Raw genomic sequence first — 17,179 nt, 5'->3', positions numbered from 1 at the left:
TCTAACATAGCTAGTTCGATGGCCCTTTGTGTTGTTCTCAATCTTCTTCTTCAGGTGCCATCTCCGCTACAGAGGTTGACAATCATCCTAGCTATTTTAATTTTTGAGGCAGTAGCTGTAAATAGTTGTTTGAGCTGCATACAAACCATTCTCTCAGGTTCTTCAGCCATGAAATTTCCTCTTCTTCCGATGCTTCTTCTGCCATCTATCTTTTCTTGAATTAGGAGTCGTAGGATGCCACACTTCTCGCCTCGCATCACATGTCCGAGATACTGTAGCTTTCTTTCTATAATTGTAAGTTCAACTTCCTTCTCTTTACCCATTTTTCTCAGTACTTCATTGTTCGTAACTCTATCTACCCAGCAAACCCTCATAATTTTTCTATAGGTCCACATTTCAAATTTCAAATCTGAATCTATTGGCAGATAACTTTACATCATGGTGTCCATTCCATAGGTCATAACTGATAGAATACAACTCTTGAATATGTACACTTTTCTCTGAAAGTATTTGTATCTTTTTGTTTTCAACACAACACTGAATCTTCCTACTACTGTCCACAAGTAATTCGGATTCTTCTAGTTATCTCTGCCGCTGGATTCTGGTTGCCTAGTTTGATCGTGTGACCTACCTATTTAAACTCTTTGACACTTTACCAAAACAAATGCCAAATGAAGAAGTTCATTGTATTGGTTACACTTTTCGATAAGTGCCCGTATTGTCCGTAGGTGTTCTGTGGTACTATGTATAAACTTTGCGAAATATCGCTTGTTCAACTGGCTCGTAATGGTCGAATTTATTTGATAGTCTGTTGGTAATTATTTTGGTAAGTAGTTTGTACGTATGTGGTAACAGGTAGGAGTTTGTCTTTTTCCTTTTGTAGTAAAAGTAGCTAGGCATTTTGCTCAGAGGTTGGAATAGCACCCCCAAAAGAGATTTATTAAGATTTTAACTACATACCTCCAAATGAGTTTGAACTCAAGCTGTAATCATCTTTTTTTATTCCCTCATCTCCAGGAGCCTTTTTATTTTTCATCTGTCTCAAGGCATTTATAACTTTCTCGTTAGTAATTCTTGGTAGTGTTTTAGATCCTATATTTAGTATTCTTCCTTCCATAGTGGTTTTTGTGTTTTGCTACGATGAACAAGTATAATTCTGTATGGTAACCTTCAACAATATTTATCTGGTTTTCGTCGTCCATAGTAATTTCCTTTTTATCTTTTATATTCTCACCATGATCCAATCACAGCATCCAGAACCCTTCAAAAAGACCTTAATAACACCCAAGGATGGCTTAAAAAATGAAAGATAAAGGTGAATGAGAGTAAATCCACCCATGTAACATTCACCATGAGAAAACAAACATGTGCATCTGTAACTCTGAATGAAACACAACTCCCACAAACCGATACTGTCAAGTAGCTAGGAATCCACTTTGATAGGAGATTAACTTGGCAAAAGCACATTTTCACAAAAAGAAAACAACTAGGAATAAAATTCCGAGAAATGTACTGAATAATCTGTCGTAAATCTCAACTATCACTTGAAAACAAACTGCTGATATATAAAGCTATATTAAAACCAGTGTGGACCTATGGTATCCAACTTTGGGGGACAGTCAGTCAAACAAACATAGAAATACTGCAGAGATTCCAAAACAAAGTCCTTAGAACAATGCTGAATGCCCCTTGGTACGTGCCAAACTATGTGATAGAGCAAGATCTCAATGTGTCATTTATAAAAACAGTAATAACAGAATATTACAAAAAATATACCAAGAGACTAGAATCTCATCCAAACGAGTTAGCTAGCAACCTCACTGATCACCATAATGATGTACGACGCCTGAAGAGATTCAAAGTAGTGGACCTAGCAAGAAGATTCGAATAATCTTTGATAATTAAACTTATTTTAACTTGTTTTAATTTAATTTATGTAAAGAGGGTGATCACTGGATCTCCCTCTACAGGTAAAAAAACTTTTGTCAAATAATTTACCTATTGTTCTCAGTTAAGGACAGATTGTAAATAAAACATTTTCAAAAAAAAATCTTTTATATGGTGTATTTTTTGTCGGCCTTTGCTCTTTAGAGTTTTTAACACTTTCACGCTCTTGCTTTTTTCTATATTTTCGATTTTTTGGGTATTGTTGTCCTTGACAACATTATTGTCCTTATTGCCTTATTAAGTTCTTTATATAGTAGTGAATTTAGAACTATGTAGCTTCTGTCCTTAATTCTCTGTTGTGTTTCTGTCTTTACCTTATTATTTTTCAGTTTCGGCTTCGTATAGGTTTTTTTGATCGAATTTATTATTGTTTCTTCCAAATAATTTATGTATTTTTCTTGCAATCGTTCTATTAGTTGTAGGTTAGATTCCAGACGTTTCTGGTAATTGGTACTGTTTTGCATTGCTTCTTTAGTAGATGGGGATCTTTTTTTGCAAAAATAGTTTGTTTCTGTCAAATTTTTTATTGATTACTATTTTTCGTCTTATGAATCTGTGATGACATCCATTTTTCTTGCCAGGTTTTGTAAATGTAGGTTTTATTAATGTTTTTTTACATTGGTCTGACACTGGTATGTTTTGCATTATGTGGATTGCCAAGTTATTGACAGTTTCTGTCGCTGGTGTAACTTTCCCACACACATCCCAGGCAACCAAGTGACGTCAATAACGTCGAGGAAACGTCAGTTTTTGGTTGAATATATACCAGAGACATGTTAACCGTAGACACAAGGCATACTCAGCAAAAAAGCGTAACGGGCGGAAGTCGATCGGTGGTCTATCTATCTCTTTTTACTAAGCGATACCGCTCATATGACGGACAAAGATGGCTAGACCACTCAAAATGAATATTGACCAATGGCGTCCTTGATATCGGCGTTACACCCCGATGCATTGAGTGGCACATGACTAGCCTCGTTTATGGTTAACATGTCTCTGATATATACACATGTTTGAACATTATGTCGTAGAAACGTCTTTTTTAGGTGATTTTAAATACGTAAGATTATTGACGTTAAAATACGTTTAAAACACGTTTTAATTTGATAGCCTAAGTCTGACGTCACAAAATTGGGAGGAGCTTAAAGGCTTAGGTAATGCTTATGACTCAAAACAATTTCCATAAGAAATTTTTCATTTATTGTTTAGATGCTTTGTGTGGTAAAATCAGACTTTTCATTTAGATATTTAGTTGAAGAAACGTGTTAATTAAGAGATTTTTGTTCGTTTTTCTTAAGTGAGTTAGTTCAATGCAATAGTTCTTCTTGAAAACTGTTTGAGGTTATGTTATTTGTTTTGTTTTGGTGTTTATTTTCTGTTAATGAACCAATTATGTGTTATCGAGTTTAATTAAATTAATTTGTTGATAAATTATTTATTAGTTTATATGTTGTTTCAGTTTTGACACAGTAAGTATATATAAAAAGTGAAAATTCTATTTTTGTTGCATTGAGGGTATTAAAATTCTATACATTTTAGATAGTCTTCCATTTGGTTTTAATTCAGCCTTTGGGCTAAATTTAAAACAGTTAAATGAAAAATTGCAATACCAACAATGTCCATACGAATAATTGTTGTGTATTTATAAAATGAAAAATAATCTAAAAAACGACATAAAAACTACGTTATTGATACCACGTATTTTAAAACGTGATAAAAATGACGTCAATTGTGGTGGGACAAATTCACGTGACTTTCGACGTCGAAAAAACGTGATAAACGTGACGTGGTTTGGTGATAATTATGACGTCTTTTCAACGTTCTGTAAACGTTATTTGGTTGCTTGGGATACAAACATTTTCCTATTCTTAAATAGAAATTGAGTACAAACTCGACAACTTTTGGTAAAACCGATTTTCAAAATTAGACATGCGTTGGAAAGGCAATGAACAATGCCATCAGAAGCCGCAGAGGTTGGACTTAGATTTTCGAACATTTTGGGAGTTTTGGGGACGCAAACGAAAAACAGACCCCAAATAGGGAGGGCCGTAAAACCCACACCCTTGGAACAAATGGATGGTTGACAAATGGATTGATGGGTTTTTTCCTAAAATTGAAGGTGGGATTTGGCCCATTTTCAATTCAGTCAGGTTGACACAATCAAAAACGTGCGCCACTGGCGAGAACTAGGTAGGTACCGTTCTCTGAGATATTATTATTTGTATACATACAAAAACAAACTACCTTCTTTTAATTGCTATTTAAGTATTTATTACTATTTAATTTTCAAACAAGACTTGCTTCAATACATAGTGAGTTTGAAATTATCTTAGATGATAATATAAAAGCTCTAAAGAAAGATATGTTCGGTAATACCGGACAAAACAGATATTGTTGGTAAACTGAAAGTTTGTTTACTCCTACCATTCATTAACTAAAAATAAATGTTAACTTCTGATAATAGAAACAAAACATCTTAACTAAAGTACATACGTCTCAGAAAGTTACTAGATACCCAACGTTAGTGAATATACATGTTTTACAATTTACAATACTTATTCGTATTTTTGGCTCTCCACTGATATTAAGGTTAGTATCTTAGTTTTTTTTTCAATTTTGTAGTATTTCTGTAGATTTAGATTATGAAAAACCTCATGGCAGTATCATGAAAATTCTTTGACTCTGTGTGGTTACCAGCATCGTGATATACACTTTTTGGATATTTTTCACTCTCCAGAGTGTTATTATTTTGACTTTTGCCTCAGACTTTAATGTATCAAAGTGCCACGATATAATCAAAAGTTTGTTATATTTCCATCTTCTAGTATCTATGTTTCTACGGTCATCATCATCATCATCACATTTATTTAATCCTAGTGGATTATGGCAATGCCGGGGCATATAGTAATCCTTTTTTCAGTTGGATTATTCCTGTTTGGTTTATTGCTTATGTGTGGGCCAAACAAAAGTATTAACCTCGATATTTGGCAGTATTTATTAGATTTTAAGAAAATAAAAAAACAGGTCAATTTTTGATCTAAAGGGGACACATTTTTACGGTACAAACATCTGTCATTTGTCAACTCCCTCCGTTCCACTTCCCATACCGCGTATTTTTAAATAGGGAATAGGGGTCGTGTGATAGCTCATTTGAAAGGCTATCCAATTCTCTATTCATTAATAACAACATTGACATAAACATTTATACAGGGTGTCCAAGAAAAATTATTTTGGATTTAATTAATTGACACAAAAAGAAGAATGTATGTAATTTATTTAATTCAAAATACATTCTACTGCTGTCACAAAACAGAAAAAAATGATTTTTGATAAATAGACACTGTTTTTCGCTCAATTCCAATGTTCAAGCTTCCACCCATCTGCCTCTTGGTAGGTTGATTATTGAATTTAAGCAACAAGCAATGTTTATTTATCAAATAAACATTTTTTTATGTTTTCTGTCAGCAGTAGAACGTTTTTTGAGTTAAATAAATTACATACATTCTTCTTTTTGTGTCAATTAATCAAATTTTAAATAATTTTTCTTGGACACCCTGTATAAACGTTTATGTCAATGTTGATATTACTGAATAGAGAATTGAATAACCTTTTAAATGAGTTAACACACGACCCCTATTCCCTATTTAAAAATACGCGGTGGGGGAAGTGGAAGGGAGGGAGTTGACAAATGACAGATGTTTGTACCGTAAAAATGTGTCCCCCTTGGATCAAAAATTGACCTGTTTTTTTATTTTCTTAAAATCTAATAAATACTGCCAAATATCGAGGTGGATACTTTTGTTTGGCCCACTCTGTATATGTCTTTGCAGTGTTGGTTGTGTACATATTTCCAATCTTATCCTTGGTCTTTCTCTTTTTCTTGACCCCAAGGGTGTCCAGTTCGTGATTATTTTTATCATTCTGGGGTGCTCTTCCCATTATGTGGCCTGCTAATTCCAGTTATCTTGCTTTTATGTATTTTGCTATGTTCTCTCCTTCCATTTCTTGTTGAATTTATTTATTGGTCTTTATTTTTGTTTCTCCGTCACTTGTTCTTTTTGATTCCAATATTGATTTCATTATTTTCCTTTCTACTATTATTAGATCTTCTTCATCTTTTTTTGTCAGCGTCGTAGTTTCCATTGCATACGTGATAACTGGTTTGATCAGTGTCTTAAACATTCTGATATTTGATTTTCTGTCGATGTTTTTGGATCTTAGTAATTGATTATTTCTTCCAAATGTTTGACTACCCTCTCCTGTATTCTGTCTTTGCCGCTTTTCCCTATTGTTACTCCTAGATAGTTGAACTTGGTTATTTCTTCAAATTTATATTTTCCTGTAATTATTAGTCCCTTTTCAGCTTCCAGTTTCTACGGTACTCATGTTTAACAGTAGGTACCTCTTAAGTTATCGTTCTGGGAGGACAAACCAGTTCTTGAAGGATCACAACATTTAAGCACTGACTATAATTTGTTACTTTAACTCCAATTACCATATTTCTAACTATAGTACTTAACAATAATATTTGATTAGGAATGACCTACACGCATATAAATACAATTTGTCTAATTTTTTCCTCCGTCTGGCTTTTTTACTTTATTCGTTTTCCTTTCTTCTATTACCCTCTTAGTAAAAGTGTTGATGTAAACCATGTAGAAGTGGTGACCTAAGTTTTATGATGAGAAAACTGGAACAGAAATATACCTACAAACGATGGGATGGAAATAAATATAAGAAAACTGAATACCTAACAACGGAGAATACAGAAGGTACCGTGGGGTAAGAACATCAGCAAAAAAAAACAAAAAGAAGAATTATAATACCTTGACAAGGAGTTTCCTCATTGATGGGAGTGAAAATTGAACAATAAATAAGAAAACCATAAACAAAATAAGAGCAACAGAGAGAGGGAATTCGTAAGGAAAAGCTGCAAAGTAACAAGAAATAGAATAAAAGATATAGAGATTAAGAGAAGCTTGGGAGTGAACTCAGACATAATAAACTACATCGAATAGAGAACAAGAGATTAACCTGGTACGGACCTTATAGAAATAAGGACGAGAGGGAGACCTCGAATATCCTTCAGAGATAAAGTGGACGAAATAATGGAGAGAAGAAATTTTCAGGAAGGGGACTAGCCAGACAAAGCTGGAGAGAACGGTTGAGTGAAGGAATACATTGAAAACTGGAAATCCTTAGTTTATATTTAAAGTGTTTTGGTTTTTCTTTATCAGATCTGTACCTACCTAACTGTTTTCTCTCTATTTTGTTGAGTCTTCTCTATTTACATTCTTCAGTTTTATTGAAAATGAATTATTAGATATGTAGTTTTGAATTTTCTCCCTCATTAGGGGGAAAACACGGGGGGTGTGCCACTAATTTCCTCCTAGAAGCGTCAAACCCTCGTGACGACCTGTCGAATTTGAGGATAAGTATTGTAAGTACTTACAGTTTACAGGATTTTGGTGTGCAGGTTGCTGGTTCTGTTTCCTTTTCATGTGGAGGTGAAATTATACACTGCACTAATATTTAATTGATGTAGGTACTCATTTATCATTTTAAACATGAGAACTCTGATAAAAACTTAACAAGACTACTTTGCTGTTGTACTATTTAGTTAAGAGAGAATGAGAACTTAACTTCTCTCTCTCTCTCTTGTCGTTTCCCCATTACTGAGGATCGTGATTTCTTCCAATATTCCTAACAATGTTTCTCCATTGGTCTCTATCTTCAGCTGCTCTAAGAGCTTCGCAGAATGAGTTTCCAGCTGAATGCTTTATTTGGTCAGACCATCTAGTTGGTGATTGTCCTCTTGATGTTCTCCCCGGAACGTTTCCAGAAACAGTTAATCTCTCCAAACTGTCGTCATCTCTGCAAACCACGTGACCAAAGAATTGTAGAATACGTTGCAGACATATTGTGGACAGCCTTTTTTTAATATTGAGTTGGTTTAGAATGGAAACGATTGTCCTATGAGCTGTTCAAGGTATGCGCAGCATTCTTCTCCAGCACCACATCTCAAAGGCATCAATTTTTTAGCGCTCGCATGTGCGAAGAGTTTAAGTGTCTGCTCCGTATAGAAATATTGAGAATACAAGGGCATTCACTAGTCTCATCTTGATATTTTGAGAGATAGATCTGTCTTTTCAAACTTTAGTTAGGCGACTCATCGCATTTTTTGCCATACCAATACGTCTCCGAACTTCTGCTTCACAGTTACCATCGTTAGTTATACTAGACCCGAAATAGACAAAGGTGTTTGCTATCTGGTATTCCTGTAACATGTTAGGCAGTTGAATAGTATCGAATCTGTCGACCACCATTATTTTTGTCTTAGCTTTATTGATTTTCAGACCAACTTTATTGCTTTCATACTCAACTCTTCGCAGAAGATCAAACATTTCTTACTCATTTACTGCTATAAGTGTAGTGTCATCAGCAAATCTTAAATTGGAGATTTTCCTACCAGCTACTGTTACTCCACCGGCCCGTCCTTCTAAAACCATCCTCATGACATGTTCACCATAAATGTTAAATAAGTCAGGTGACAACACGCATCCTTGTCTAACACCTCTCTCGGTCTTGAATTGGTTTGAGAACTTCTGATCTAGTCGTACTGTCGCTGTATTAGCTGGTACAGATTTTTAATAAGTGTCACCAGGTGCACTGGTGCGCCCATTTCCATTAAAATTGACCACAGATTTATCCAGCTTACACAATTAAATGCCTTTTGGTAGTCAACGAAGCATATAATCATAGGTACTTGAAATTCTCTAGACTTTTCAATGAGTTGTCTCAGGTTCAGGATTTGTTCCCTTGTACCTTTACCCTTTACAAACCCCGCTTGTTCCTGAGGTATTTGGTAATGTAGATAGGGTTTTAATCTGTTTTTGATGATATGCTACAAGATTTTACTAGAACGTGTTATTAGTGACAGTGTGCGGTAGTTTTCACATCTGGTAGTAGTTCTTTTTTTGTGTAGTGGATATAAATTAAGGTACACCAATCAGATGGCCATTTTCCTGAATTCCAAACAGCGACACAGATAGAATGGATGATATGTAATCCTTTGTCACCAAGTAACTGTAGTATTTCACATGGTATTGAATCAATGCCTGGGGGAGAACTTAACTTACAAACGGTGAAAAATTCTGAGAACGAGAGAGCGGCGTGGCATTATTTGCTTCTAACTTTTTGGGAGAGGCCGGAAGTGGAAGTGATTTTTAGTAAGTACGAGAAATGCGATTTTTTTGAGGAACTGGAAGTTTTGGAAATGTAGCCTTTGACAACACTAATTATGGCTAAATTGGCTCTGTAGTATTCTCTCCAATCTTCTACTTAAATAGGATGGCCTTAGCTTCAGACTTTTGGGAATGATGTTGTTCCGACACTTTCGGAGGAATTGGATGGAATTATCTGCATGAGCCAACTTCCTATAAAGTGATATAAATCTTCAGTAAGACTGGGCTCATATCTACTTAGTTGTTTAATAAGGTTCTAAAACTGTTTTCTTGTAGCATTATGTATTTCTCATTACAATTCATTAAGGTTTCATACCATATATATTAATATTTAATTTAAACATGCCAAAAGGAAACGGTTTCAGAACTTTTTTGTAGTAAATCATCATCATCATTTTCTTTGCCTTATCCCTATACGGGGTCGGCTTCCCTAATTGTATTTCTCCACAAAATTCTATATTTGGGTCATATCAATATTACCCCTTTAGCAACATGTCCTGCCTAATCGTCTCCCCCAGGTCTTCTTTGGGTTTCCTCTCCTACTCTTTCCAGGAATCTGCACTTCAGCAATTGTTCGTAATTGGGTGACTAACGTCTCGACGTTGAACATGACCAAACCATCTTAACCTATGCTCTCTCATTTTGGCATCAATTCGTGCCACGCCTAGACTTCCCCTAATATACTCATTTCAAATTTTATCCTTTTTTGTCACTCTACTCATTCATCTAAGCTAAGCATTCTCATTTCCGCTACATGCATTCGTTGTTCCTCTTACTTTTTCACTACCCAACATTCAGTTCCGTACATAATAGCCGGTCTTATGGTTTTTGAAATTTTGAAAGAATTTCTTGTAAATATTCTTTGAATAAAGCGGACGAACTGGATCCCGCGTACTAAATAAAAGCTTATTAATATCAAGCTGAAAATTTGTTCATAGATTAACGGTATCGAGTCGGACAAACTTTGATGTATAGGAACACTGGCAGGGGAATATTTTTTTTATAATTGTGAAAAATAGCAGGCTGTTTTTAAGTTTATTCAATAGGCAACGTTATATTATAATATATAAAAAATGTTTGTCCGACAAAAATGTTGGGCATTTTAACCAATCCGACACGGAGAATATGCCAAAGGACAAGAATTATCTTAGTAATAAATAGCAGTCTGATTTTTGGATGAGAGTTTAACGAAAGGGTTTCAATTGGAAGTTCTGTCCGACAAAATGCATGGGAAGTTTTCATAGTCCGGCGTTTGAAACCTGTAAGATATGGGTAGTTTCGAACGTCGGACTACGAAACTTTCCCATAAATTTTGTCGGACAGAAGTTCCAATTGATTTTTTACCCTTTCATTAAACTCTCATGCAAAAATCAGATTGGTATTTATTACCAACATAATTCCTGACATTTGACATGTTCTACGTGTGTCGGATTTTTATCGGGCAAACATTTTTTCATATATTATTATAACATTGGCTAATGAATAAACTTAAAAATAGCCTATTATTTTTCACAATCATAAACTTGTCAAAATGACACGTTTATCGCCTTCCTCAATTAAAGATTCCCCTGTTCCAGTGTTCCCATACATCACAGTTTGTCCGATTCGACGCCCTTAATCTATGGACAAATTTTCAGCTTGCAATTAACAATCTTTTGTTTGGTACACGGGATCCAGGACTAAAAGCTTTGAAGTCGTTTGATTATTGTATTATAAAATATTTTTCTTTTAGGGAAATGATTGGATTTCTGGTACTGGTTTCACTCCTGCCTACAATAAGTTTATGCGGCGGATGTAATTATAGTTCTAATACTGTTCATTGTCAAGGAATAACACAAGATGATTTCCTCATGGAACTACTTCGAAATAAAGATTTAATATTTGATTTAGATGAAATTGTGATTGAAGATTCTGACTTTTCCAATATACAACCGTTTGTAGATATTTCAAACGTTTTGTATCCAGAACAGGTTAATATTCATTCTTTAACTATTAGAAGATCTAGAGTAGATACGGTCAGTAACGACACATTTGGGGCTTTCAAGAATTTGAAGGAACTAAATTTAAGTCAAAATAATATAACAAATCTGGTTTGGTTAACTGGTCTACCATATTGCTATGCTTGTAATTTAGATTTAAGTTATAACAACATTTCTGAAGTTGAATTTAATGATTTGAAGCAAATGTCATCAATTTGGTTAAGCAATAACGAAATTTCTATATTAAAACCAGCTTCTGATCAAACAAATTTTGATTTTATAGATTTGAGCCATAATAAATTAGTGTCTTTCTCCGAATTTGAGTCCAATGTAAATATACGATCTTTAGATTTAAGTTATAATTATCTACAAAAGCTGGCGTTAGAAAGTGATAAAGATCTTTTAAAAATTGAGGGTTATGGGAATAGTAATATTTCGTATATTGGCAATAGCAACTCTTATAGTGTTTCTAATTTTTACTCCAGTTTTATACCTAATAATACTTTAAGCATATATTATATATTTAAGTTAAACTGGTTTGATACAGATATGCCAGTTTTGGATAGTAATAAACTACCCAGTATAAGCTCAGCAGGTACTATTGATTTTTCGAACAATAACTTAACCAGTATTCCGCAAAATTATTTTCAATCTGTTCAAGCTTCTGTATTTAATCTGAGCTTCAATAACTTTGATGTATTATCTAATAGAGTTTTCGGAGTAAATTCAGCCATTACTACTATTGATTTATCTGTTTCTAATATAAGAAAAATAAGTAATGAATTTTTCATAAACTGCTGTTCTTCCAGTTCGATCTTCGTAAATTTAAGTGGTAACGCCATTGAAAAATTAGATGGACTTTGTACGAGAATACCGCAACTAAACATTTTAGATCTTTCTTCTAATAGAATAACAAATTTATCTCAAATATCACTATCGAATTGTTCATATTTAAATTCGTATAATATTTCCAACAATTTTATAAGCCACATTCATCCAGGAGCTTTTCAAGACGTACCTATAAAAACTCTTGATTTAAATGAAAATAATTTATTGTTTATCAATAAGTTAACTTTTAGATACCTTCAAAGCGTTCTAAAAAATATTAATCTAAGAAAAAATAACATATCGACTGTGGGTAGCAAAAGTTTTGGTGATTTTGATAATTTAGAAATTATTGACCTATCAGAAAATAAAATAAGGAATATTGAATCGTATGCTTTCTCAAATTTGGAATATATTGACACAATTAATTTGTCTAACAATGCAATTGAATTACTGCAAAGCTATACCTTCTACAATATTAGTGTCCAAAATATCGATCTTAAAAATAACCCCATTCATTATATCAAAGAAAAAGCCTTCTCTAACTTAAATAATTTAGAGTCTCTAAATCTTTCGAACAGTGCTATCACATTATTAGAAAGTGATGTTTTCTTTAGTTTACCAGCAATCCGTACCATAGATTTAAGCAATAATTACATATATTTTTTAAGTAGCTATACTTTTAAAAACTTACCTGTAAAAAACATTTACTTATATGGAAATAAAATAGAAACAATTTCTCAAAACGCTTTCTACAATTTGCAGAACTTGAAATATTTGGACTTATCTAAATTGGGAATTTCAATAATTGATACCTACGCTTTTAACAACATGACTAGTTTGGTAGAAGTAAACTTGAAAAATAACAATATAGAGGGAATTGGGAAATATACATTTCACATAGTTAATATTGGGACGTTACTTCTTAATTCAATATCAAACCCAGTAATCTTGGATAATACCGTTGAAATTAACACATTGATAATTCAGTTGACTGGTACAGTAGAAGAACAGTTTATTTCAAGTATTTTCCTTAAAAATTTAACTATAATAGATTCTCATATTGAATTACTAAAGAACAATTGCTTTGTCGATTTGCCACTATTAACATCTCTTAATTTAATAAATACGACAATTGACGTTTCTGAAGATTATGTTTTTAGCGGTTTAACGAGTTTAACTTATTTAGATGCATCACAAATATTTAAAAATAAAACGTTGTTAAAAGAATATACATTTGAAGATATGCGGAATTTACAAGTTCTTATTATCTCTAATTCTGCTTTAGATACAATAGAAAATAACGCTTTTGTCGGTCTTTCGAATCTAAAAGAACTACATTTGCAAGGAAACAAATTGACAGTTGTTAACTTTAACTTTCCAAATAACGTTAAATATTTAGATCTATCGTGTAATTTTATTGCAAATATCCATTCACAAACATTTAGATCATTAGAAAATTTAGCTATAAATCAATCTAAAATTCAGACTCTAAGCATAGAAACTTTAAATTTGTCAAGAAACAAATTGAAAGTTGTAAACTTAACGATAATCACTAACGGTTTACCCAACTTGATTACACTTAATCTTAGCTCGTCATCTATAAAAATCCTCCAAACCTCAAAACTGGGAACTCCAAATACAGTTCAATATTTAGACTTATCAAATAATTTTATTGCAAATTTTGATTCGCACACATTTAGATTATTCAAAGCTTTAGTTGAGTTGGATCTTCATACCAACCAGTTGGTAACAATTGGGTATGAATCCTTCAATTGTACAAAAAATCTTCAAACACTGAGATTAGATAATAATAAAATCACTTCCTTGAGTGATGGTGTAATGGATGGATTAGAAAACCTATCATTTCTTAATATATCTGATAATAAAAAATTATTTTTCCGAAGTAATTTGGTACCTTTTCAAACACTAAGAACTTTAGATACGTTTTATGTAGATAATACCTACTTGAACAGATTTACTATTGATGTGAAAACATTCAGAAAAACTTTTCCCCGTTTATCCAAAATTGGTATCAATGACAACCAGTTATCTTGCAATGATTTATTAAAAATAATGGTATATTTCGATGATTGCAACATTGACTACAGGCCTTATAATCCAAAAATTAATGTAAACAATTTGAATGGAATAACATGTACTTAAATAGAAACTATTGTACTAAATATTATACTGATATATAAATAATTATAAAGGTCTCTATTTTCTTTATCCCTGTATTAATTTTTCCAGATTTTCTATTATATTCTATTCCAGACTGTATCGTCGGTCGCCCCCGTTAGGTAAATTATTCCGATTCGATTTTTTGCACAAAGTTACTCAAAAAGAAGTGCTTATAACAAATCCACATGGTGCCAGCCGGTACCGTGCGTAGCCGAAAAATTGTTACAATGTTTTAAACAAATTCATAAAAGCAATTTTTTCACTTTGAACAATTTTTTAGATCACTTCGACCATTCCAAGCAAAAAAGGTCTCTTGCGATTTTTCTCTAAAATTGATTGTTGCCGAGTTCTACGCTATTTTAAATTTAAAAATTGCGAAAATGGCCATTTTTAAGGCTTATTAATTCAGTTGCTAAACACTAATATCACGTCGGAAATGGTCTTCGAGGTGTGTGTTGCCCAGGATGGCCATCGTCTCTTAGAGTTTTATGGAAATTCGGTACAAAATCAGTGCAAACTTGTTACTCTGGTCAGTTTTGGGGTTTTGGGGTGGCTGATCACCAGTGGTGGCTCGTGATTTTTACAATAGGGGAGGCTATACCTAATTGTAAAATATCTAGGCAAATTTGCACTAGCAAAAAAATCGCCAAAAAAATGTAAGTTAAAGCCCCATTTTTTTGACCATTTTGTATTTACATTTTATAATATCATTATAATTCACAATATTATATCATTTTAAAAATAGTTGGTCTAATTGTAAAAGTGTGTTACCAAAGTTTGTGTCGTTTATTTATTAACAATTCTATCGCTGTAAGTAAATAGAGAGTTGAGTTGGGATAAAGTATGGAACCAAACAAATATCTTTGAAATGAAAAGACCAATATTTATCAAACTTTGCATGCAAGTACAGTGACGAAAAAGGCATCTGATACCATATTTTTTGTTACTACTCCACTCCAAATACCCTTAACCTATTTACTTTAAATGGGACACCCGGTATATTTTTTCAAATTTTAAAAGTACTTGTTATTTTTAATTCATACATGCAAAGTTTGGAAGAAAAAACTACTAAAACAAGAAATCAATCTCTTTACAGTTAAAAAATGGGTTAATTTATTTACGTTAGACCAATGATATTAAAAATAAAAAAAAATAATTTCAAATGTTGAAAATGTTGGCTGTTCACCTTCTGACAACGTGCAAGCATATAAATAAATTCGGGAGTCACTTTTTGCAAGAATTCTCCACGTATTAGTTCACATTCATCAATTATTCTTTGTCTCAAATCCTGCAAGCATGTTGGTCGCCTAACGTAAACAGGTGATTTTAGATAACCCCAAAGAAAAAAAATCTAACGGGTTGAGGTCCGGAGAACGAGCGGGCCACTCAAAGAATCCTCTACGTCCAATCCATCGATTTGGAAAATTTACCTCCAAAAAATGAAAATTCACCTAACCGATTATCACTAATATTTCAATACGATCTTTTTCACTTAAATAAGCCATTTTTAATACAACTTATTTCTGTCAATTAATTCAGTAGCAGTTTTACCTACTATACTAAATTCAAATAAGTCATGCAGTGCATGTAAACCACAATTTTAGTCTAAAGTATAGATTAGATAGTACTCGTTTATTTCCTACTACGTTGTATTAATACAAAAAATTATGTAGAGACTCTTTTTAACAAATTTCTTCTAATAAATTTGGTATGTACGAATTAAAAATAACAAGTTCTTTTAAAATCCGCAAAAATCTATGGGGTGTCCCATTTAACTTAAATAAGTTAAGGGTATATCCGGTGAAACCGGAAGTGGAGTAGTAACAAAAAATATGGCAACAGATGTCTTTTGCGTCACTGTACATGTACTTGCATGCAAAGTTTCATAAATACTGTTCTTTTCGTTTCAAATATATTTGCTTGGTTCCATACTTTATCCAAACCCAGTATGTATATCAAAATAAATACAGATTTGAAGTTTTGCAGTCCATACAGGTTAAAGGTTCACATTTTTTAAGATACTCAACTGAATTTTTTTAATTCTAAAAGCGGCCTACTGCGAATCCAAAAACACTGTAAAATTACCGATATTTTGCTTTGCGTTACAGATATCGGAAAAAGTTATTTGAACAAGTTGTTCCAAATATGTAATATTCTAGCTCCACATACCAAATTTCACCACAAAATTCGCACTTTTAGTTTTTTCATTATTTGTAGTCAGGATCCTAAAATTGGAGCGGAGGCTGCTGGCCGATCAGCCGCCCTTGCTAAACCTCCGGGCAGCGTGTGCGTTAAGCGATAATGCATCGCTAAGGAGACCGGGTCTCCTAAACGCTGCTGGACTGCGCGGAGCATTGGCAAGTGAGATTTTCCGGCCAGCAGCCTCCGCTCCAATTTTAGGATCCTGACTACAAATAATGAAAAAACTAAAAGTGCGAATTTTGTGATAAAATTTGGTATGTGGGGTTAGAACATTATTTGGAACAACTTGTTCAAATAACTTTTTCCGATATTTCTAACGCGAAGCAAAATAGCAAAGTAAACAAAACAGTGTAGCATGTGTAACAAATTTATGGGGAGGCTAAGCCTCCCTTGCCTCCTCTGATCAGCCGCCACTGCTGATCACTAATATCATGATGTTTATATCATTGAAATTGGTTCTTTAGTATCTGTCTTTGTTCATATTGTCACCAGTTACCAGCCTCGCCTCTTGGTTAGGCAGAGTTCAGGAACACCGTAACTCAAAAAAAAAGTTGAGGTCACATGAAATACCGAGTGAGTAATAAAGCTCTTCTAAAGTTCAGGTAAAAGATCTCTCCTTCATATTTTTAATAAAATTTATTTATGAAACTGACTATATACCAACGGATTGGGTGCTGTCGAATTTTGTGACGAAACCTTCAAAAGCAAATGCGAAAAAATGTATTAACAACCTAACAATCAGCTTAATGAGTTACGTTTTAAAGATATTTCTACGAATTTTGTACTCTAGGATGTACC

The 17,179-nt window shown here is 33.3% G+C and overlaps 1 protein-coding gene across 1 annotated transcript; it reads left to right on the top strand.

Annotated features, from left to right (window-relative positions):
- Positions 1–4,241: 4,241 nt before the first annotated feature.
- LOC114336002 (protein artichoke-like) lies at positions 4,242–14,223 on the top strand. Its single transcript, XM_050643154.1, has 2 exons — positions 4,242–4,536; positions 10,924–14,223. The coding sequence occupies exon 2, from the start codon at positions 10,928–10,930 to the stop codon at positions 14,159–14,161; it is 3,234 nt and encodes a 1,077-aa protein (XP_050499111.1). The 5' UTR covers positions 4,242–4,536; positions 10,924–10,927; the 3' UTR covers positions 14,162–14,223.
- Positions 14,224–17,179: the final 2,956 nt, after the last annotated feature.

Source organism: Diabrotica virgifera, chromosome 2 (genome assembly GCF_917563875.1).
Source record: "Diabrotica virgifera virgifera chromosome 2, PGI_DIABVI_V3a".
Lineage (NCBI taxonomy): Eukaryota > Metazoa > Arthropoda > Insecta > Coleoptera > Chrysomelidae > Diabrotica > Diabrotica virgifera.
This window is presented reverse-complemented; position numbering and strand designations above follow the sequence as displayed.

Excerpts from the sequence above, each read along its gene's own strand:
- LOC114336002 (XM_050643154.1), top strand. The coding sequence starts at position 10,928 with ATGATTGGATTTCTGGTACTGGTTTCACTCCTGCCTACAATAAGTTTA.